This window comes from Anastrepha obliqua, chromosome 3, assembly GCF_027943255.1.
Source record: "Anastrepha obliqua isolate idAnaObli1 chromosome 3, idAnaObli1_1.0, whole genome shotgun sequence".
NCBI classification, from domain to species: domain Eukaryota; kingdom Metazoa; phylum Arthropoda; class Insecta; order Diptera; family Tephritidae; genus Anastrepha; species Anastrepha obliqua.
Window position 1 is genome coordinate 57816261 of NC_072894.1, and position 24243 is coordinate 57840503.

The 24243-nt window shown below is 36.2% G+C and overlaps 1 protein-coding gene across 2 annotated transcripts in view; it reads left to right on the forward strand.

Moving 5' to 3' along the window:
• The window catches only part of LOC129243087 (anion exchange protein 3-like), a 194955-nt gene that overhangs the window by 90026 nt on the left and 80686 nt on the right, over positions 1-24243 (forward strand). For both annotated transcript variants that reach the window (XM_054880197.1, XM_054880199.1), the window contains exon 3: positions 8905-9221. In XM_054880197.1, coding sequence (XP_054736172.1) covers positions 9147-9221 — 75 coding nt within the window. In that variant the 5' untranslated portion in view covers positions 8905-9146. The remainder of the gene's footprint in view (positions 1-8904; positions 9222-24243) is intronic.

Below are 24243 nucleotides of genomic sequence, written 5' to 3' on the forward strand. Positions count from 1 at the left end.
GTGCATTATAATGTAATAAGCGCCAGTTTCCAAATTGCATTGACGGTTTGGCCCATTGGCACGAACTCCTTGTGGACAATTCCCTTGGAATCGTAAAAATAAATGAACATCGACTTGGTGTTTTACTTCTCCAAACTCGATTTTTTGGGTGGTGGCTCGTCTGATTACTGATTCTTGGCGGCCCGCATATTTATTGTCATTTCTCACAACCACGAACTCTAGCACGAGATAGACAATCATCGCCATCAACTTTTTCGATCAATTCAAATGTTCTGGTAAATGTTTTACCGATTTTAAAACTAAATTTGATATTAGCTTTCTTCGAAACTCATTTTTGTATCGATGACACAAACATACTGACACTTTGGACGCAATAACTTCACTTCCACTGAACCGAATGTCATCAAACTTTCACTGGAAGTCAGCTAGGGATGTACCTTCTAACGGATTAACTAATTAAAAAGATGGCGCCATCTAAAACATTTTTAGGATGCCAGTTTTTTATAACTCGGCACTGAAAAACTCATATTTCGAACTACGGCATAAGTGAACGGACTTTATTTTAAAGATTCGAGCTAATTTCGGAATGATGACATCCGTCCTCGTATCATTCAATGCACGCGTTTCGTGAAGAAACAGAAGTCGCAGAACGGTCGATATTATGTCACAGACTGCTGTACTTTGACGAACGAAAATGTCTTAAAAATATGCAATAGATGGTTTATAAATAAACTTTCTAAAATAAATTACGAAATGCGTACGATGTGCGCGGTAATGCTAATGGATTACTACAATCACTCAGCTGCCTCCTCATTATGTTTTCATATCCTGCGCTATAACTTGAATTTAAATAGAAAATACAAAGTCGGTGCATGCTAGGTTTTGCTTAATTTAATTTTTTATTTAGAATTATTTCGATAATTCTGCATTTATTGTAAATCAAAAATTCTATTCAAAACGCAGTAGGACTTAAAAATCATTATAAATCGAGAGGACGAATCGCGAAATTGTTTTTTCATACGATTAAAGGATCGCTCACGGATGTGAGGATTTAAGTCCTGGAGGAACACCACAAAGAAAGTTTTAGGCCGACTCCGAACGGCAAAAGGTTTTTATGAGGAGCTTTCTCATGGCAGAAATACACTCGAATGTATGCAGATGGACTGAAATTCAGTCTTAGCGGCGTTTTAAGTTTCGCCGTGCTGTTGGAATCAAATGTCGTCGATGTTTAGCTGAATAATTTTTGGACACAAAAATTCAGTCAGACTGGCTCCAAAGTGGTCGTTATTCTCCATAGCGGCAGATCCTTCCTTATTTCGGAAACAGTTAGGAGCGATGATGCCGCCAGTGCTCTAAGAACTTCGCGAACAGATTTTATTTTTTATAAAGTATATTTCCACGTTGGCGTTGTTCTAGCGTTAAACGATTCTTGATGAGTTGTCAAACCTTAAGTTCGGTTAGGTTTGGCAGCCGCATCGCACATCGAGGGTTCGTTGTGAGCCGTAGCGGCTGGGTTACATATCCCTTTTCATATTGAATCACTCTGAGTTTGGGACAATGCGCAAAATGTTGTTGGTACTTAAAGTGCATAGATTATCTTTATTGATTAAGTAGTAGGACCTTAAATATCAGTTCTTGCTTCTGGCTAGAACCGAGCATGTGCAAAAAAAGTGTTGAATTGTTTCCAACTCCTCCTCATTCCTACAGCTACGACAGAAATCATGCATGTAAACGCTTAATCTCCTTGCGTGATTTCCTACAAGCTGCGAGAGGTACCCCCATAAAATTTTTTATGTTTGGCATACAGGTATCTTCTCTTGCAAGTTGGTCAGCCCTACAGTTCCCTGGTATATCTTTGTGGCCTTGAATAAGATTATATGATATTGCTTGGCCATTTCATTAACAGATTGGCGACAATGTAAGATACTCCTTGATGATGTTTGGAACGCATCCAGGACCCGTAGGGCAGCTTGGCTGTCTGATATCTGCTGATGATGTTCTGTTTATCTCTAACCATCTTAAGACTTCATGAGTAGCGTTTATTTCCGCTTGAAAAACCCTACAGTGATCCGGTAGTTTAAAGTATTCATTGATAAAAAAACTCTTCGCAATATAACCTTGATCCTACACCAGTATCCATTTTAGATCCGTCCATGTGGATCTAAACGGGTGTATTGGATGATGGATCTTCTTCAAGCCATTACTGCCTAGAAGTGATTTTCACTTTCGAAGCAGAAAATGGGAGGGTGATAATCACAATCATGTTTATGTTCATGTGTGACAGTCTTCCATTGTGTGCTCGCTCTGAGCCTTAAAGCGGAACAGGCTGCTGAGTGTTTGCAGAAGGAACCTTACTTATTTCCAGAAGAAACCACCGTACTGTTTTGAAATAGGTGGAAATTATAGGTGTTTGGAATTTTTGTTCGGCACGCATATTTTATTTCAAGTAAATCTACGAAAGGTTTTCGCTGTTCTCGAAAGGTTTATATGAATAATTTATAATGAACAGAAGACATCTCGAGACGGGTTAATATCTGATAATTTGAATACAACTTTGTTTTAAATTGTCTTACCTCTGAAAAATTTTTACATTAAATAAAATTGCTGAAAGCTATTGGCTTTGGACTATCTGCTCAGTAAACTTATGCAAAAAGGTTTGATAAATTTTTCTAACTCATCAAATACAGCCATTTAAGTATGTACACATAGATGATGATCTCCCAAAATAAGCCTGTCTATGGACAGTATCCCCGAGTTAAAATGGGAAATAAAAATTAAAATACAATTTTCAGTTTACTTTCGTAGAAAAATAAATTATTAGTCAGTCTTTCCATATATTCATTATATCTCTATTTCCATGGATATCGTTACGGAATTCTTCATTTCGCTCTATTAAAAGAAAATCAGTTACCACTTAATCTCCAAAACACAAAGAAACGTATATGACAGTCATAAATATTTTGTTTTATAACCATGCAATAGAATTTTTTGTTTTTTAATAATAAATTTGAAAGCAATGTGTGTATATTGCCATACATCGGTATTTGTAGAGTATGTGCGTACCAGACGTTTAATTGAGGCAATCAAAAAACATTAAAAAGGCAAATAAAACACTCGTAAAATTGTAGACGACAACAAAGTATTTGAGTTGAGTTAATTTTCATTTACTTATTTTCATTTTATTTTGTGCCATACGATTTCTAATTTTATAAATTGATGTGCGAACGTGCTGTTAGTGAAATTCACATTTGGTAAATCAGTAAACGATGAGCGTAATCTTAGTAAGTAGATTGCGCTATTTTCAAATGGATTTAGTCAAATAAATCTTGTAGTGTGAGAAAATGAAATTATCTAAAACTTCTAGCTTATAAAAAACCGAGCTTTACTAGATCCCCGGCGGCCGCCGTACCGAATGAGTTGGTGCGTGACTACCATTCGGAATTCACTGCGAGAACGTAGGTTCGAATCTCGGTGAAACACCAAAATTAAGAAAAAGTTTTTTCTAATAGCGGTCGACCCTCGGCAGGCAATGGCAAACCTCTGAGTGTATTTCTGCCATGAAAAAGCTCCTCATAAAAATATCTGCCGTTAGGAGTCGGCTTGAAACTGTAAGTTCCTCCATTTGCGGAACATCATCAAGACGCACGCCACAAATAGGAGGAGGAGCTCGGCCAAACACCCAAAAAGGGTGTACGTGCCAAATATATATATCTATATATGTATGTATATTAGAGCGGGTAGATTTAAAAATCGCTCATTGCTCTGTGAAAATCGTATTCTAGGGATCAAAAATGAAAAAATCAGCTAAATGGCTATGTTTTTTCTTTATTTTTATTTACAGGGTGGCTGATGAATTTTGCTACATTAAGAAACTCAAATAACTTTTTTTTTAGTGTATGGAATTCATTTATTTTTTTTTCAAGTTGAAGGTCATTAAATTTTATTAAATGTAGCTTAACTAGTTTTAAAAATAATTGAATTTAAATGCCCCCCATGCTCGTTGACACAAGTGCAGCATCTTAGTAAAAAGTTGTTCATTGCTGCTTTGAGAGTTGCGACAGGAATAGCCGCAATTGTTGCCCGAATGGATTGTTTTAGTTCATCCAAATTTGTTGGCTTTGTTTTATAAACTTCTTGTTTACATAAACCCCACAAGAAAAAGTCAGGTGCAGTAAGGTCAGGCGACCTGGGGGGCCAACGAAATTCGGAGTTCCTTGAAATCAGTTTATTGGGAAATTTTCGTCGCAACTCCGTCATAACAGTCTGGGCTATGTGAGACGTTGCCCCATCTTGTTGAAACCACACAGAGTTGAAAGGAATTCTCTTTCGGCGTAGTTCTGGATAGAAAAATTCTTTCAGCATTTTCAAATAACGGTCTCCAGTAACCGTAACGGTGTGACCATTTTCTTCAAAAAAAATAAGGTCCGACAATACAGCGTGAAGAAACCACACACCACACTGTCACGCGAAGAGGATGCAATTCCGTCTCGTGGAGTATCTGTGGGTTAGAAGTACTCCATATTCGACAATTTTGTTTGCTCATATTGCCGTTTAAATCGAAATGGGCCTCATCAGACATGAAAAGGCAGTTTAACATGTTTTGGTCTTCTTCCACCATTTGCAGGATCTTCTGGCAAAATTCCAAGCGAATCGGCAAGTCTGCTGCATTCAGTTTGTTAACCATTTGAATTTTGTAGGGAAATAAGTCTAAATCTTTGTGCATTATTATTTGCAAAGACTGTCGGCTGACACCAAGTTGAGCAGATAAGCTTTTTGTTGAAACCCTTGGATTGCTTTGTATAGCTGCAGCTACAGCAGCGATCGTTTCCTCCGTCCGAACTGGTGGGTTTCGAGATAAGGCCTTCTTGCGACTGTTCCTTGCTCAGCAAAATTATTCACCAGTCTCATTATGGTCCATCTGCTCGGGGGATCGCCGCCAAACATCCGCCTGTACTCTCTCTGTACCAAAACTACGGACTCCAGTGCGTGATAGCGGCGGACTATCCAAATTCTTGTTTGCGTGTCCCAGTTATCCATTTTAATATAGTAGGGTCACAAAATCGAAATTTTTTTTCTTCACTCATCTTATAGTAAATCATTTCAAGAATGTTGTGCCAAATTTTAAGTGGATGGGAGCAGAACTCTCAAAGTTATAGCCTTTGTAGGCACTCTACCTCGAATGCGGAGCATCGATAATTTTTCAGAGTCATTTTTTCAAACGCGTTTTTCCCGAAACGACTTCTTAAAAGTCGGTGCCAATCACAACTCCGAAACTATTCAACCGATTCTTTTCAAATTTGGCACACGTTTTCTAAATCAAAAATACCTCCCCCCTACACTGTTTTTTTTTTATTTTTTGTTTTTTAAGGTTGTTTTTCACTTACAAATATGGCGAAATTTTTCGCCAAAAATGCTCGTTTTACGTTTTTTTGCCACCAAAACTACAAAAATGAAAAAAAAAAAATTTATTAATGTAGGGGGGAGCATTACGTCATACTTTAACTGAAAAATTCGACTTTTTTAGTTTCAGATGATTCTACGACGAATGCCGATTGGCACCGCAGAGCACCTCTTGTCATGGGCTTATTTGTCAATATTTTATTATTAATATTTTTTAAAAACTTATTGAAAAGATGTACAATAACATGCAACTGATTTTATTAAAGTATCTTAAGCCATATTTCTGTAAAAAATTAAAAAAAAAAGTGTTTTTTTTTTAGCGCTAAACCCTACCACCCCCTTAACATAAAACAACACAGTTATGCTAAAAAAACGAAAAAACAGCGTTGACAAAAGTAGACATACAGAACCGATTTCCTAGCTTGTACTCGGATATCTTATGTTGTAAAGACGGTAAAATACCGTTTGTCTATTTCTTTCTTTTCTTTAATTTGTTGCTTTGCTAATATTGATTTTAGTTGCAATATGAATACTTAAGCATCTACAATGGCTCCTCAAAAAGAAATATCAGTTGACGTTAGAAATTTAGTTATTCAGCATAGGAAAGAAAAAAAAAATCATATGGCGAAGTTTCAAAAATCTTATACTTAAGTCATGCAACAGTTCAGACCATTGTAAAAAACTTTAAAAATAGTGGTTCCACCGAAAATAAGCCGCGCAGTGGCCGCCCGAGCAAACTATCTCGCAGAGACGTCAGCTTGATTCTAAAAGAAGTGGACAAAAATCCAAAAGCTTCTGCTCCGAAATTGGCCGAGGATATAGCAAGCTCATCCAACAAGTGTGTTCATCCAAGAACAATTCAAAGAGCTCTGAATAAAAACGGCTTTCATAGTAGAACACCACGAAAAAAGCCTCTTATTTCTGAAAAAAAACCGTAAACTTCGCCTGGAGTTCGCCAAAGCATACAGGGAAAAGGGGATGGATTCGTGGCAAAAAATTTTGTTTACAGATTAGTCCAAGTTTAATATATTCGGTAGCGATGGAAGAGCAAAAGTGTGGAGGAAAAAAATACTGCACTGAGTCCGAAGGATTTGGTATCAACAGTGAAGCATGGTGGCGGCAATGTAATGGTTTGGGGAGCTGTTGCTGCATCTGGAGTTGGAAGATTTGTATTTATTGAAGGTAATATGGATCGTTATAAATACAAATCACTATTGGAAGTCAATTTGAAATCTTCGGTGAATGATTTGCAACTAGGATGAAGGATTTTATGCTTTTCCATGCTCCAAGGTAGTAAAATACACCACCGCAAAGCCCATATTTGAATATTATTGAACATGTCTGGGAAATTTTAGATCGAAAAATTAGAAAAAAAGCCGATTTCAAGAGCTTCAGTACTCAAAGAACGACTAATAGAAGCTTGGAATAATATAACTTCTGCAGAGTTAACAAATTTAGTTACCTCGATGCCACGACGGCTTCAAGCTGTAATTGATGATAATGGTGGACCGACTAAATAATATACTAAGAAGCAATATTACTTAGAGTTAAGTGAAGTTTTTCACACTGGAGTAAGATATTTCTGTAGTGTATGTAGACTTTTGTCAACGTTGGGTTCAGGTTTTTTTGCCATAGCTTTGCTAAGTTTATAATTATAAAGCTTTCAAATATGACTGTGTAAACAGATTTTTCAGTAAATTTTTTGAACTTTCAATCCAGTGGAAATGGGGGGTGTATGTAGACTTTTGCTGGTCACTGTATATACACTAGAGCATTTGCAAGAGCTCTGGCGCAAAGTTAATCATACGATTTTGGTTTTGAATAAATTTTTTACGAAATAAAAAAAATGATTTCGAGAGATGGAAATCTTTATTTAAACGCGCTCTATTGTAAAGAAGGCACGTGAGGATTTTATTTAATTTTTAAATATTTCCTCTAAATGTTGACAGTTACGTTTGATACCCTCTTGGAATCTGGCCTAGGCGCTCTGTGCCATTCACTCAAGAAGTGACGTCGGGATGTCATAAACCGCGCGAGTGATGTTTTCTCGGAGAAATATATGGTTGAGAAAAACCTTATATCAAATGGCTAGGGTGTCGTTTGTCTAAAATGTTTTCATATTATTGTTCATAAAACTTAGTTTACATTCACTTGTCATATAGGTTAGGTTAGGTTAGACTTGGTTGATCCTCTAGAAAGCACATAGACCAAAAATTGATTCATAGCGATACCAAGCGTTAGCATATAGAGTTTATTTTGTATTTTTTTCTTTAATATACAGTTTGAATAATTTATGTAGGCTGTTAGTTTTCTAATGCTGGAATTGATGCAGAGCGTAAGCAGTTCGTGTTTTGCTAAGTACAGGGCAGTGTCAGAGTAGTTGCTTCTCTCTCGTTGATTTCGTTACATATTCTGCACTAGCTTCAGTGTGGCCGCGTACGATGGGAAGAGATAAGATATGGTTTGTAAACCTGCTGGGAATTCGCTTTCGCTCGTCATATGTTTTCAATTCAATGATAAATAGGTTTATTTCTGCAAAAATGGTGAATGACGAAGTTTTTTACCCGTAAGCTTCTGAACATGCAACTCCTTTTAATTTATTTACTGGTCCTTAAAAACGTAGAGTATTTCTATATATTTTGGTGCTTCTTTTTCCAGTTATTTTGTAGGTTACGAAATTTACCAAGTAACAGCGAACTTAGAATACGAAATGAGGACAAAATTTGCTAAAAGGTAAATTTTGGTATCAGGGAAAATTTTGTTACCATTCTAGAATAGGTCTGTTATGTTCAGCCGATGAACGACCGGAGTAGCACCCTCCCTATATTACTCCACTAATTGTATCACACAATTTTAATTTGATTCATTAAGGGCGAAATGAGCTCTAACGTAATGCTTTTTGTACTTATGCCAGCCTAATTAAATCTGTCGCTCTCAATTGATCTGATTTTGTTATTAATTTAGAAAGACATTGACGAGTGCATTTATCGGCATTCTCTCTCTTGGTTGCCCATTCGTTACGTCATAGACATATGTAAGTATTCTCACGGATGCCTTAATCTTGAAATATACATATCATTCTTGTGACACTTACGACACATACGTAAACTTCTTTATTCTCTCAATCATGTAGATGAATGGCACAAAATTTATGGAGGCAGTGAGTAATGACAATCACATGCGTTAGATGGGTGGGCCGAGGATTGAGTGAGTGTTACCTGAGCTAGTGTGAGAGCTGCGGTTTACTTATTTGAGATTGATAGCTCATCAAATTTATTAGCGCATACCAGCGTGGTGGGGCGAAACATCTTTCGATAAATTTATTAAGCATTGTGGCTTATGTTAAAAAATAACGGCCCATGTAAATAAATTTTAACAATTATGGAGACTTATTGATAAAAAATTTATTTCTTTTTCAATGAATTGCACCAAATATGCAATTAAATGTTTTCCTTACTTGAAAATATTAAATTTCTTAAAACCTTTTTTTATTTTTCTTTGCAGTTGTGCTTGTTAAATCAAATATAAGAGCCCGAATGCCGAGATTGTTCAAAGACGAGTTCTGGAAATTTGCTGTAGCACCATAAATTCAAGAAACTAAATACAAAAAGGAAGATATAAAATAAGAATAAGAAAAATTTGAAAAAATCGCGCTTTTGTTAGTTTGTTTAGTCTATTGTTTTTGTTGCTGTTAACTGTTATTTTAAATTACTCGTAAAAGTGGCTGTCCGTTATTTGGAGACAAGATGAGTTTCAGCGGACCAAGCGGACCACGTGACAACGTGCGAAAGTTATCGTTCCTCGGCTTCAATACAAAAAAGGTGAGTGCAAGTGAGATTTTCAAAAAGCAAAAAAAACGGAAAAAAATAATGCAATACACGCGTAAATGCACATTATAATAATCCTCCTTGAACTGTTGACTGAAATATTTGTATGATCATGAAAATAGGTACCATATAGGAATAGATTAGATTAGATTAGATTAGACGGAAAAATTAGTTTGGGGTCACTCTTCTACAAATCTCTAGCATTCATTGATAAATCTTAAGAGATCCGGAAGAGAAAGAGTGTGAATTTTATCCATACTCAGTATATCGCAACCCAATATCCTAAGTCTGATTCTGGAAAACGCCGGACAGCTACAGAGAAAATGCTTGCAGTGTCATCATCCTCAAGACAGGATAGGCATATCGGGCTGTCGACAACCCCCATGAGAGCCATATGCTGATCATAGGCGTTGTGCCCTATGGTTACACCCACCAGTACTCTCAGGTCCTTTCTGCTGAGTTTAAGGAGGCAGGTTGCTATTTTCCTGTTTGGTTCTTTCACAAATCACTTGGCTACTCTGCACGAGTTCAACCCAGACCAACATCCTCTATGGGTAGACCTCATGAAGTCGTCATTCCATAGTTGAATCGGTGCGGAATTGACACCTAGAAAGGGTTCAGGGCCCAGTGGCATACTTGCAGAGCCTTCATTAGCCAGTTTATCAGCTAACTAGTTCCCTGTAATACCACTATGTCCTGGAACCCAAATGAGACTAACTTTGTTGTGTTTTGCCGCACTGTTCAGTTTTGTCTTACATTCATCGAGTAACTTCGAAGAGCAGCGTGGGTTAGCAAGGACTTTCAGTGCAGCTTTACTATCACTACAAATACCAATACTGTTACCCCGCCACTTTTTCTCAATTAGCCAGTAAGCCACATTAAACTGGCATAGACTTCGGTAAGGAATACCGTGGCCATCTATCCTGTGGCATAGGAGTTCTTAGTGTCTTCATTTAAGTACCATCCAGATGCGGTATCATCTCTAGTTTTGGATCCACCGGAGGAGAAAATGTGCTGATATCTCCATATAGGAATACATACGATATAAAAATAACCTAGTGATTTTATTAAAAATGCTGTTTAAGTTATCGAAGTTTAATCAATAAGCAACGTGTCCACCATGTTTGTCAATGACTTTCTGTATTCGATTTGACATGGAATTGATAATGCTAAGACAGGTTTCTGCGGATGTAAAATGCCTTAGCTAATGCCTATCTTCCCAAAGGTTTTCAATGGAGTTTAGGTTGGGTGACTAGCTTGGCCAATCCATAACTTTAAAATTATTTTGTAAAAATCATTCACGTACTAACATTTAGGAGTGTTTCGGGTCATTATCTTGCATAGAAAGCGCCCGAAGTCGCAAATGGTATCATAACTTTTTGAAGTATGTCCTTGTAAATAAATTTGTTCATTTTATTTGTTATGAGGTGAATTAAAGCAGCCTCAATTCATTATGTATCACCGTGTATGACTGTTTTTTTGTTGTGTACCACAGTGAGAACTCTTGTCCTTTAGGACTGAACATTAGCATTATTTCTAAATAAATTAATTTCTGTGTAATTGGTTCAAAGTATGTTATACTATTTTTCATGCCCTCTGGTCCACATCATGACTTATGCTCTTATGCGAAACTCTTCCTCTTTCTCAAATTTGCTTGTTTCATTATAGGAATTTCACGAGTTATTCTGCCTGCTAGATCTATGTCTTATAAACGAAGACGTAGGTATAGTTCGCGCTGATGGTACAATACATTAGTAATTTCAGCTGCAAAGGTCTTTGATGTCTTAAAAGAGCCCCTCTTGGCAAGAATCACAATAAATTATCAGTAGTGCAAGTTGTTTTCTTTGTGGGATTTGTGGTATGTTTTGGGCTTAAGGCTATTTACAACAAAATTTTTAAACTTCCAGCGGGCCTTCACTCCTCAACTGTGCAATCTTCGAAAGAAATTTATATTAATTATTGATTTTTAAATGTAGATAGTTCTTTTGCTACTTACTTGACATTCAATATTTTTCATTTAATTAGTTTAAATGCAAAAGTTATCTGCAAAGCACCTAATTTTGTGGCTACGCAAAATTGCACTTCATGAAAATAACTGAATCTGTGCAATGAATACCACAACTTAAGATAAGTGGTATTTTAAATATATAATGAAGCAGTTTGTAAAAAAGTGAAATTTCAATAATTGCTTTAAATTTTTCCGGGCGGTGCAATTAAATTGATAGATAAAGGCAGCGTATCTATTTCAATGACCATATGTGTATATTGCTCATTTGAATTGAAGGGATCTGGCTCTGACATTGAAGGTCTGGCATAAAGCTCTTCCGCTACAGCGTTGAATAGTTTGGTGACCCAGTTGGTTCGTACATTCTGTCAAAAAAGTACCCGGAATTGTTCAATAAAACGCAAATTAATTGTTTAATCATCAAAATTTCTTTTGTCGCCTTCCAAATAGGCTCCATTCGAAGCAATACACATATGATGTAGTCCAATGACCAGTCCAGTCATCAAAGAAAACATCACAGGGAGCTATATCCGGTATGTTTGATCATACTTTTCCAGTTTTTGGTGATCAAATTTTTCACATTATGCGCTTTGTGAGACCGTGCGTTATCATGGTGCAAGATCCTTGAGTTTTCTTTCCACAAATTGGGCCGTTTTCACGCACATTCTCTCTCAAACGTCGCATAGCTTCCAAATAATATTTTTTATTCACCGTAGAACCATGGTGTTTTGGGTTTCGGCTCATGTGGATAGTGCCATTCAACCGCCTGTTGATTGGTTTGCTGAATAAACGTTGGGTTCGAATTCACTTGCTCAAGCATGTCTTCAGCCACCTTTTTCTGACGAGTCGCGCCACCACGCGTCTCATGCCCAATTAATGGTGTAAAATGTTGCGAATTGATTCGTGAGACACGCTAAGGTCACGAACTACCTCCCTAAAACATAAGTGATGGTTTTCGAGTACCATTTTCCTGACTTTATCGGCGTTTTCATCTGTTGAAGATGTTGATGGGGAACCAAATCGGGACAAATCTTCCACGACTTCTTGGCCCTCTACAAAGGCTTATGCTACTCGTAGACCCGTGTTTTTGATGAAGCGCTCTCGCCATAGGCTTTCAGCAACATATTCAACAATTTGGCGCACGAAATCCCGTTCAGAACACAAAATTTAAGACAAATTCTTTGTTCGATAATTAAATGCCAAAAACAAGGTAATTGACAGATCACGCTCAAACTCTGCGACACCATAGAGGACAATTGTACAAACATTCCGGCAAAAAAAGTTAGTCGGATTTGTAACGCATGCTTTTTAAATGAACAAATCCGGATGCTTTTTTGACAGAATGTCAGATAGCGTGCATGTTCCATCGAGCACTTACTCTAAACCCCATATATCCGCATCAAACCCCATTTATCCGCATTTAGCCTTCAGTTAATAAAAGAAAATCGAAAGTTTTACAATAATAAAATTTAGTTTGCGAGGCTCGAGTTCCCAGGCAACTTCTTATTTTCACTTTGGTGTACTCATATGCGTATATATATTTGTCATTTTTTATTCGCATTTTTTCTGAAGCCTCATATACTTAAATAAGACATAATTTTAAATCTATTCAAAAATTGGCTTGTAATCTCAATACTCTGTTAATGAGTGAGTAAGCGTGCGTCAATGTAAACATTAGTAATGAGCTTAAATTATTTCATTGAAGTAGGTTAACATATTATTCGTATTGATACACATATGCAGGTACATAGCATGTGCATACCCAGCAGGAAACTTATCAAGCTACCTGTTTGTTGCAAGATTGCCAGATTTTAATAAAGTAACTCGGCATGAAATTCACTAAGCTGAAATAACACCATTGATAACTACTGGACAAGTAAATTGCTATACTTCTAATTCTGCTGAAGGGTTTAGCAAAAAATTGAGCTTGTAAAGGGTCTTCAAAAGTGACGCCCAAATGTCAGTAATGAATAATTCCTAGACGATACTTTTTTATGTCATAGCATGTCTTTAACAGAAACTATCAACCGAATTAGTCGACAATTCAAAGGTTGATGGGAGAATTTCCAGAAACTGGTGTTTTTCGAAGATAGAAGAAGAACTGACAGACCAAAAACTGGATGTTCTGTAGGAAATATTACTGCTGTTGCGCAAAGTGTTGCTGATGAACACACTGTTGCCAATAATTAAGCATTCATGAATCAACTATTTGGCGGATTTGATCTTAAATGTCGATGGACATTTATATAACGTATATTAAAAGGAGAGAGAGAGAGCTATACCTTATGTATATCTTAGATACACTTTAGGCAATTTTTCCTGAGTTTTTCTTTGTGGTTGCTAATTTCTACTGAGAAATAACACTGCCTACTTTATGGCGCTTGTTTGTTGGTGCAAACTTGTAGGAAATATATTTTTGGTGCCTACTTCTTGGCGTTATATTTCCTGATGCCTACTGTTTGGGGCGTTTTTTTGGTCCCAATGGTTTTGGGGTTTTTTTTGGTGCCTACTTTTTGGTGCTTATTTCCGTTTCCTGGCCAGTGCTTGTGCATACTATAAAGTGCCATCCATTCCGACGTCGGATTTATTAGTATTGTCTTGCGATAACTTGTGCCGTTGCTGTGGAATAGCTGGGTTTGTGCGGCTGATATACGCTCGAAGTAGTGCGCGTTGTTGCCACGGTTTGTGTACGGCATTTACCTACACGGTCCACCCTTCTCCGTTTTTTTGTTAATTTTATCTATTTGTATTCGCTGCAAATGCTGTGAATTTATTTTGATATATATTCTTTCTCTCTCGGTCTCTCTCTCATTCTCTCTCGGGTCTCTCCCTCTTTCTTTGTCTGCCTTGAAAGTTTCACTTCTGTTATGTGTACTACGCTACACGCACTTTTTTTATTTACATACTAGCAAACCCGGCCCCTTCGCTGGGCACACTAAAATAGAATAGATATGGTTTAGAACAGAAAATATATGATTTTCATATTATTTATTTCTATATTCTTTATTCAAGCGCTTTGGCATAAACAATATTTTTTGTTTTTCTATTTGTTTTTGAGTAAATATAAAATATAAATTGAAAATCAGGAAAAAAGAAGATTGTTTTTAAATTTCAAATCAACGCATGGGAATAAACAATCGTCTTTTTTCCTGATCATCCATGAATTTTTCGTTTCAATTTATATGTTTTATTAAGCATTGGAGCCTTTTTAACCATTATCCATTTATATTTTTCAAAAAACAAAAACGAAAAAAAATTTTTTTCCACGAACACATAATTTCATTCGGATTTCACATTAAATTCTCAAATTTCGTAAGAAATTATTCACTGTTCCAAAATCCACTCCAAAAAAATTCACAAACAATTTTTACATGTTGCACTTACGTTTTTTCCTTATGGCATCCAAATCAGAAAGAAATATTGACACATTGTAACTCACACTGTCAATTTGACAGTTCAGTTCCGCCCCAAGCGTTAAAAAAGTAAGCGACATTATGGCTGGTTCAAAAGAACGCTGTACCCGTTGCCAGTGCTCCGAATTACAACCAAACTTTACGAAACCTATTTTCAATACTTACTTAACAATGTGCGTAAGTTTGGTGTAATTCGGTGCAAAGACACGGCGGGTCCACGTTTTGGCATATATTTCGAGACCCCAGTCATCAATAGGTATGAAAATTACCCCGTATTAAAGCACTTATCAACAGCTTTCATTTGATATCCATATTGTACAAACACATTCTAGGGTCCACGTTTTGGTCTCTATCTCGAGACCCTAGTCACGGAGCGGATGGAAATACTCTGAACTGAAGCATTCACCAACAGCTTTCATTTGATACCCATATTGTACATACACAACCAAAGGTTACCCGGGTCCACGTTTTGACCTATATCTCGAGACCCTAGTCACGGAGCGGCATGAAAAATACTCTGGACTAAAGCATTCACCAACAGCTTCCATTTGATACCCATATTGTACATACACATCCGAAGGTTACCCGGGTCCACGTTTTGACCTATATCTCGAGCCCTATTTCCAAAATAAAATATAATCCATGTTACTCGTGGATAATGTAGCTTTCGAATGGTGAAAGAATTTTTAAAATCGGTCCAGTAGTTTTTGAGCCTATTCATTACAACCAAACAAATAAACAAACAATCAAAGTTTTCCTCTTTATAATATTAGTATAGATATACGAGTATACACATTTTTGTACTTGAATAAAAAAAAAAAAAATAAAAATACTTCAAATTAAACTTAAAATTAACTTAACTTAAAATTAACTTGAGTATTTAGAAACGAACAAAAAAAATTAAATATAAATATGTCCCATAAGTTTTTTCATTCATATCTACTTTACCAGCAAAAACCATCCCGCGTTTCCCAGGCAGAGTTCGGATATTTGTCATCGTTGATTTCTTCCATTTCATTGAAAAGCGAAAAGAAAAAACAACACAGAACTGAGAAAAGAAAAAAATGAATGAAGCAACTGTCAAAAGTTGTTTTACAGCCAACTTTAAGTTTAACAATAGGAATAAAAATCACAAAGCGTGTTGCCAGTACTGGAGACAAAATCTCCTCTCTGTTACGCTTCCGTCCTTCTCCCATGAACAAAATGCTTCCATTAAAAATGTTTTCCTATGTAAATCGGCACATGGCAGTTTATTTCTGCCATGAAAAAACTCCTTAAAAAACATCATCGGCATGAATACGCGCGCCATAAACACGAGAAGGAGCCAAACATACAAAATGGGGGTAAGCACCAGTTATATATACATAACTCTAAACCCGAGTTTGCCATTTCATAGACGCGCGTGCCAAATTTTTCTCTTCTGCTTTCACATGTCCAGTGATGTCGCTTATTGTTTTGGCGCGATCGTCTTAAGTGGGTTCGCAACTTTTAAACCACCACTTAAAAGGCTTCTGAATAATTACTAAATATCAACATGAACTAGATATTGAAAAATGTAATGCTAATTAGGATTTTAATTAAAACATTAATAAAAAATCTGAAGAAGAAATTTAAGTGAAATATAGGGTTATTCAATAGGTGCCCTTCAACTTTTTCTTTTTCGATTGTCATTTGTAAACTTCATTAGTATACATTTCATCATGGAACGCTACACACTTGAGCAACGATTGCAAATCGTGCAAATTTTTTATGAAAATAATCGTTCTGTTGCTGCTACTTTAAGAGCATTACGGCCATTTTACGGTCCATTTAACAAGCCGTCCCGTTTAGGGGTTATGTAAAGTCATTGGTCTGCAGTAACAAGCCGGCGACGATTTGTGAGCTCAGAGCCAATATTGCACGCGAAATTGCTGGAATTTCGGCCGATTTATGCAAAAGAGTGGTCGAAAACTGGGTTCAACGATTGGACTTCGTAAAATGTGCACGCGGTGGTCATGCAAAAGAAATCGAATTTCATACTTAAATGTATATGCTCAAACTCGATAATAAAAAAAAAATTAATTAAAAAAGTCGAACCGTTTGTGTTTTATTCAAAAAAGTTCAAAAGTTGAAGCGCTCTTACTGAAACACCCTATATATTATATTAAAAGGTTAATTCGCTAATAGGATCTCTACCTTTCACATTACTTCCATGACAAAAAAATTTATTTTCCAAATAATTTCCAACTCAAATTCTTTGGCAACACGGTTCGCATCAGAGGCGTGAGTTGCTAGTTCTCTTCATGCTCTCATCATCTAGAAAAATTAAAATATGTAAGTTATGTGAGTTGTGGCCAGCGCTACTCTAAACTATTCTACTTTCTCGATATCGACTCTTCTCGCCCTAGCCACAATTAATTCATACTTCTACAAAATTATAAAAATACAACTACTACTTATAAAAACACAGTTCATACCCTTATTACAACAAAAAACACGTAACGAAGTTAAAGTAGATCTAAAAATCTGAGTTGACCGCAAACGGAAAACCATATTTATTGTCATTCAAAGAAAGTTTTGTACCTAAATGTTTACTGATAAGTTTAATGATCTTCTTTCTCTTTCTAATTAATACGTAGAAATTTTTGCAAGTTTCGTAGTTTGCGATGGTTGCCTTTATATTTTGTGTAGTAATTTGTTTACAGGAGAGAGAGGTATTGCATTCACCCTGAACAGCTAATAGTCTGATCGGCCGTCGGCTTTTCGAGCTCACATACTTTTTCTAAGTATAGCAGCGTCAGTATCATTATTTACTAGGCATAATATATAATAACTTTATCAAGAATTCGCACTAATGTTCTATCTCAGGTGAAGGTGCAAAGTGTCACCTAAAATATTTGAATCGGTATAGCCATAGGCTATAAACAACGACAAATCAAAAATTGCATCGATTCGGTTGCTTTCTAATCTTGAGAGCTCCTACAGTGTTAACAAATACGCTATCAGCAGACTTTCTGAACTTTACGGGGTATTTGTTTCTAATGTATCAAACTGTTTTAAGAATGCTATTAAAACTTTTCCAAAATAGCGTTTTCATCATTCATATATTTATTGCAGTCTTCATATTTTGATAAGTAGTAATTATCGCCATATTTTTAATTAGACTAATGAAGTGGTATGATTGGTTGAGATTGATTGAAGCATGCAGTCAGTTTTTATTTATATGACGATAATCACACATAACTTCAGGTATCGCGTAGTAAAGGGTGACCATATAAGAGCAATTGGAAAATAAATGTAAATAAAACAACAATGTTGTGAGTTATCCAGCTCATTCTAACGCCATTCTGAAGCAACAATCGCATAATTCTCCGGTTCAAGCAGTCTGTCCAATTATATGTACTGCGTTATTCTGCAAATAACTTCTTAAATGTTCGCTTTTGTTCCAAAGTGATTGACTTGTTAGTCTAAGGAGAAGACACATCTCCAAGAAAATAATCAAGCGGTGTTAAGACACATACACGATCTTTTGGGCCAATTAATGTATGGTCGCCGTGAGTTGCTCTGTCGTCAAATTTCTCCTTCACAATTTTGTGCGTGGCATCGGTTGAATGATACAACAGTTCATGTATATCGATTTGTAAATCTGGAGCCACACAAAGTCATTTAACGTCGCTTATAACGAGGATCATTAAAATAAAGTATCATAGCTATCTGATCACCCTATACATGGACATAGATATCACTGACGCAAATAAAGGGTAATGCAGCTGTACGACAAACAGTCTTGAAAAATCTACTAATGACTAAGATCACTATGAGTAATTTGAGTTACTAATTAATGGGTCGACTATTGATAGCAACCAAACTTCGTATTTCGATAACGTTGTAAATATTTTTGAAAGCCACACCCACTTTTATACGTTAAAATCTAATGTTTCGTCTAACCTTTCAAGTTTGTTTGATTCCGAAAATTAACAGTAAATTTTGTAAAAATTCGCGCGGGTACATAAAGTTCAGTCCCGAAATTGCAATGGAATTTAGCATTTTCTTTTTTTAATTTTCTTTAGAACTTTGTCAATATCGCTTTATACTTTCCTTTTAAGAGGTACATACACATTTTGCGGTCTCTCCAAATTTAGTTCGTTAAGACGATCAATGTCTGTTTTGGCTTGCATAAAAATGCAATCTGTGCTTAAGAAAATTTATATTCGGTGCAGGTCATGAACCAGTTCAAGTACGTTGTTCACTGAATAAAATGTACTGGCAAAGGCATTTCAATGGAAATACAGTACCAAAATATCATTCACTCTAAGAAAATCACAAGTGATGGTAGAACGATTCTTCAATCGTTTGCAATTTGGCTTCCAGGCATTCATTATGGCTTCCAGGCGGCATTCGTAGCTAAATATAATTGTTTCCACATTAGCGGAGCAACCCGTGTTTGTATTACGACCAAAGACTGTCACTTCAGCAGCATTAGTTAAAAATAAATGTTTGCTGATAACAAAAACCACCCGATGGATTGCGTATCAAAATATGTTTTGCTAGGAGTAGAGTTTAAGATTCCATTTATTATTGGGCTTGAACGGCGCCAATGCGTCTAATCCTTAGCTAAGGTAGCTTGTTATTGAAAATCATAAATAAGCCAAACAAATTTCCAAAAAAAAATGCTCATTCGAGTAAGGATACCAGTTTGGTAGGGACCATTTTTGTTTGAGACGACCATTTTTGTCTGATCTAAACCAGGTAACAAATGTGGATTTAAATTGTCTCATGAGTTTCTTTTATGCTCATTAAATAGTTAAGTTACTATGATTCTTGTAGAAGCTGCTACAATACAGAAGAAGTGGAAACTATTAAACACTTCATTGGTGAGTATGAAGGATTAGCTAGAAGAAGACTTCATATGCTTGGTAACGCATCTTAAACTAACCAAGTTAAGCTCTTTTATAAAAGCCGCAGGATGGTTTGAAAGGGATCCCATAGTGTAAGAAAAAAGGTCCAGTGGTATTACAATGGACCTACGACAGGTGTAAGTGTGTAATTTTGGCAGCTACCTAACGTACCTACCCAGATAGTTAAGAAATAGCTTTTATTAAGTGTTGTGTTAATTTCAGCGGCAGCCACTCCAAACTTTTCGATGTGTTATAAATTAACTTGGCGAAGAAAAACATTGATTTCTTAAAGGTTGTGCTTATGTGTGTGTAATAAAAAAAATCTTGTTAAGACACACATTTTTGTTATAGTTAACAAATTCCAATTCTCGTAATTTTGTTCAGTGTATTCACATGCACTCACGCGAATAAGCTTTTATTTATGTATTATATGTATGCACCTATACAAGCGCAATAATATACGTACTCGTACAAAAGCTGCTGTTATTGAGATTGTGCTAAAGCTTTCTCATACTATTGCTGTTAACGAACAAACTTGTAAATGAATACCTAACTTAAGACCATAATATACCATACATTTGCACATCCAAATGGACAAATTGCAGTGGAAATGGTTTTGTGGTACATAGATGTCTACATACAGCACATGTGTACTCGTAGATACGAGTAAAAAAAAATGCATACAAACACATGGGCATGATCGCTGCGAAGTAAGAATGTAGGAGTTGGCGATATGTAGCCTGTATTTAAGTGTACACCAATGTTAAGCATTTACGTTGAGATTGGCTCTTTAAACTAAACTCTTTGCGAATTTCTGTTTAGCCCTTAAATTATGTTTGCAAACCTTAAAAATGATTCGCAACGTTAACACGTTGACTGCCGCGCCGGCACCCATTGCCCGGCGCATGGCTTTTCAATGGCGCAGCGCCGGGCAATGGGTGCCGGCGCATTGTTTTTGGTGTGGTGGTGATGCACACTTGCGGCGCTGTGTGATAACCAGCAAATTTCGCTCGGCAGTCAACGTGTTAAGTAGGATACAGGTGACGAATATGCTCGCCAACATGCTAGCTGTCGTTTGCCACAGACGATGAGCAGCTCATATGTAAATTTGTGCTGATATCGTAACGATGGATAGCAAAAACGAGGGTGAAGCGTTTGCAATGTTTGTTATTTATTCCTAAGAAAAAGGCAAAGAGAACAAAGAAAGCAACATGCAGAACAGTGTGGGAATTTTGGGACACAGAGAAATTTTTAAGATGCTATCTGAGCAGTATCCACTGCTTTTGGCCTTAAAGATGACCTGATACCCATAGTTTCACTTAGAAGAAAACTTGATATCAGATTGACACAATGGAGCAATCCAGAATGTATTCAGGAAGGTTTGACGGATATTTTCTTTAAATATAGTTCCAAGAATGAAACAGAGTCTGGAGCCGGATGATACTTAAGGCCAGGTTACCCTTGATTTGTGTGCTTTTTTAAATAAACTTTATTCATAGTACAAAATATATTTATTAATCAATTTTTTTACATGTGAAAAAACAAATATTAAATTGCTTAAAAAAAAATTTTTTTTTTTTTTTTCAAATGGTGGCTTTCAAAATGGCTGCTAAATTTTAGCTGATTCGTAGTTGGATGCCATCATATCTCGAAAACGAATTATCTGAAAGTAAAAAATCAAACGGTTTCATCTTCTGTATTGAATTGGTTATAGCCGCAAGCAGAATCACAAACATTTATTGTTATTTAAAAAAGTTATAAACAATTAAAAGTGAAAAAATAGTGGCAAAAAATTCAAAAGTCCGCCATTTTGTTTTTTTTTATTAAAAATATTTGATTCTGCTTGCGGTCATAACCAATTCAATACAGAAGATGAAACCGTTTGATTTTTTACTTTCAGATAATTCGTTTTCGAGATATGATGGCATCCAACTACGAATCAGCTAAAATTTAGCAGCCATTTTGAAAGCCACCATTTGAAAAAAAAAAAAAAAAAAAAATTTTTTTAAGCAATTTAATATTTGTTTTTTCACATGTAAAAAAATTGATTAATAAATATATTTTGTACTATGAATAAAGTTTATTTAAAAAAGCACACAAATCAAGGGTAACCTGGCCTTAAACGATAGTAATAAGTATCACTATGCTATGGGGGAAATGGCAACTCTTTTCCAAACGGAAGTTTTTGCCATCCTGAAAGTAGCCGAATGGATAATCGAGAGGAGATGCAACGGGAAACAGATTGTAGTTTTCAGTGATAGTCAGGCTGCACTGAAGGCTCTGGAGAACGCGAAGCAAACCTCAAAGATTGTTCAAGAAAGTAAGAAGAAGCTTAATTCTGTCGCAAGACAAAACAGGCTTGTACTTATACGGGTTCCATGATACTTCAGTGTTCAAGGAAACGAGATTACCGATGAATTGGCCAACCCTGGATCAGCAGTTCCCCCACAAGGATCAGAGCTAATAATCGGAATCAGTTCCACAAGAGTCATGAATTGGATCAGCGATTATGTATGCAATTTTTAAAAAGAGCGATGGTCTGGTCTGGAACGCTGCAGAACTGGAGAGTGTTTTGTGACAAGTCCGAACAGAAAATTGTCAAACTTCCTACTAAAACTGGGAAGGAAAGACGTTCGGTTGATGCTTGGTATTATTACAGGACACAACCCATGGGGTTAGCATATGACCACCATTGAATTATTGAGGACCCAATGTGCCTGTCTTGCTTGGAGGAGGCGCATAGCACTGAGCACTTTCTCTGTGAGTGTACTTCCTTTGATAGAGTAAGGCTACGAGTGTTGAGTGCATATGTCGTGAGAGGGAGTAATATTTGTTCTCTAAAACTGGAGGTTATTTACAGATTTGCTAAAGAATCTGGAAAATTCTCACAGGACGAACTACCTTTTTCTCTGTCTCTTTTCTTTCCTATCACTTTCTCTGATACTTTTCTCCTTTCCTCCCTGTCTACCTACCCTCTTTGCAGAGCTCTAAATACGATGGGCTTTTTAGCCTAAGTGTTTTAGGAGACACCAAATCTCTTGGTGCTACTTGGCTCAACCTATTCAATTTCAATTTCAACTTGATAGGTAAATTATTGTTTAATAGATGAAGAGAAAGAAAGAAAATGAAGAAGAGGATGAGCTTTTAAATCATCTTGAATTGTCAAATTCCAGAAATTATAAAATTTTTTTGCGTATGGACGTTGAGACAAAGGTACGAGATCTCAAAATTCTTGGCAAATGTTTCACCCCAGCCCCTCAGCTTAATAGTAATATAAACATGCCAAGAAATTATTTTTGCACTAAAGCCTTTTTTATTTTTCTTTTTGTATATGCCATAATTCTATCTCGTTGTTTAGCACCCAATTAAGTGCTTTACTAATTTCCGGCTCAAGCTCATTTTTGGAGTCGAATGATGAAAAATCGCATCATTCAGCGCGTCTAAAGGTAAAATGGGCCAAAAAGTCTATTCATTAATACCTAACTGTTGAGAACGTCGAGATATGGATGTTGAAGGTAGCAAAACTTTGCTCTATAGCAGCAAACTTTCCAACCCAACGTCCACTTCTTGGCCTACCAGTCCTTTTTCTGAGCTCGAAAAAACCAGTTTCTAAACCATCAAAAAAATTATGAATTTTCCAGTGTATTGCTCTTGAAGATGTACCATTTTCATAATATAGTTCAATAGTTTCAACACGCGTTCTAAAGTGTAAAAGTGTTTATGTGTCTACTTGACAAATACCAAATTTGAATTATTCACTACTGACAACTAGGCGTCACTTTTGCAAAAACCCTAAATATAAAAGCTGCGAAGATGTTTGGAAAAACTAGGTAGCTTTGGATATTGCAAGAAGACAACGATCCCAAGCATAGAAGCAGAAGGAGTCTAGAGTGGAAAGTCCAAAATTGTATTGAAATATAGTTGACCTATTTCCGCTTTCATAAAGGGCAATATTGAAAATTCCTTCCATGCTGAATCAAAATTGTTCTCGGTTGAGTGGCGTATTGACTTATTCTTGTATAACTGATTCTGCAAGAAAAATTCTGCAATATACATAATATAGTAAAAGTGGATATGGTGACAGAAATCCATTGGTTTTGCAAGACACTAGGGGATTTCTTCAGAATATTGCCATTTCTTTTCTATTGCCATTTTGTACGTACTTCGCGCTGTTTTTAATTAATAAAAAAAAAATACTGAAGCAGTAGCATTCCACAAGCGAAGAGGTTGTGCTCATTTGATGTCGGGTCTGACCTATAGAGGTGATACCCAAAATCACACAACCAAACTTTGGGAGTTTGTGATGATTAAAAAGTGTGAACTGACACTGCTCCGATGATGAAATTGCCGCAATTTCTCTGCTATTGGTCAATGCTGGCCACTTCTGGATGATTGCTTCTTTCAGACGGTCCAATTGTTAAAGGATCAAGGATGAATTTAGAGTTCGGCAGCAGGAAAATTTTTTTACTACGTCTTATTTGATGCATAATCAGAGGATACGACTGAATTATTAATTAAATTCGTGGGAATATTAAGAAGCAATAAGCTTATAAGAGAATCAATTGGCTTAAGTAGCATTTCGTAAGTAAGCCCAAGCTTAGATGGCTAAATATAGACCACTTTGCATGAAAAAGGCATCTGAGCACATCTGTATGTTTAGAGTTTGATAGAGCAACATGTTTAAAGAGTCGCCACTTGCAATTAAAGGAATTGCTTTACTA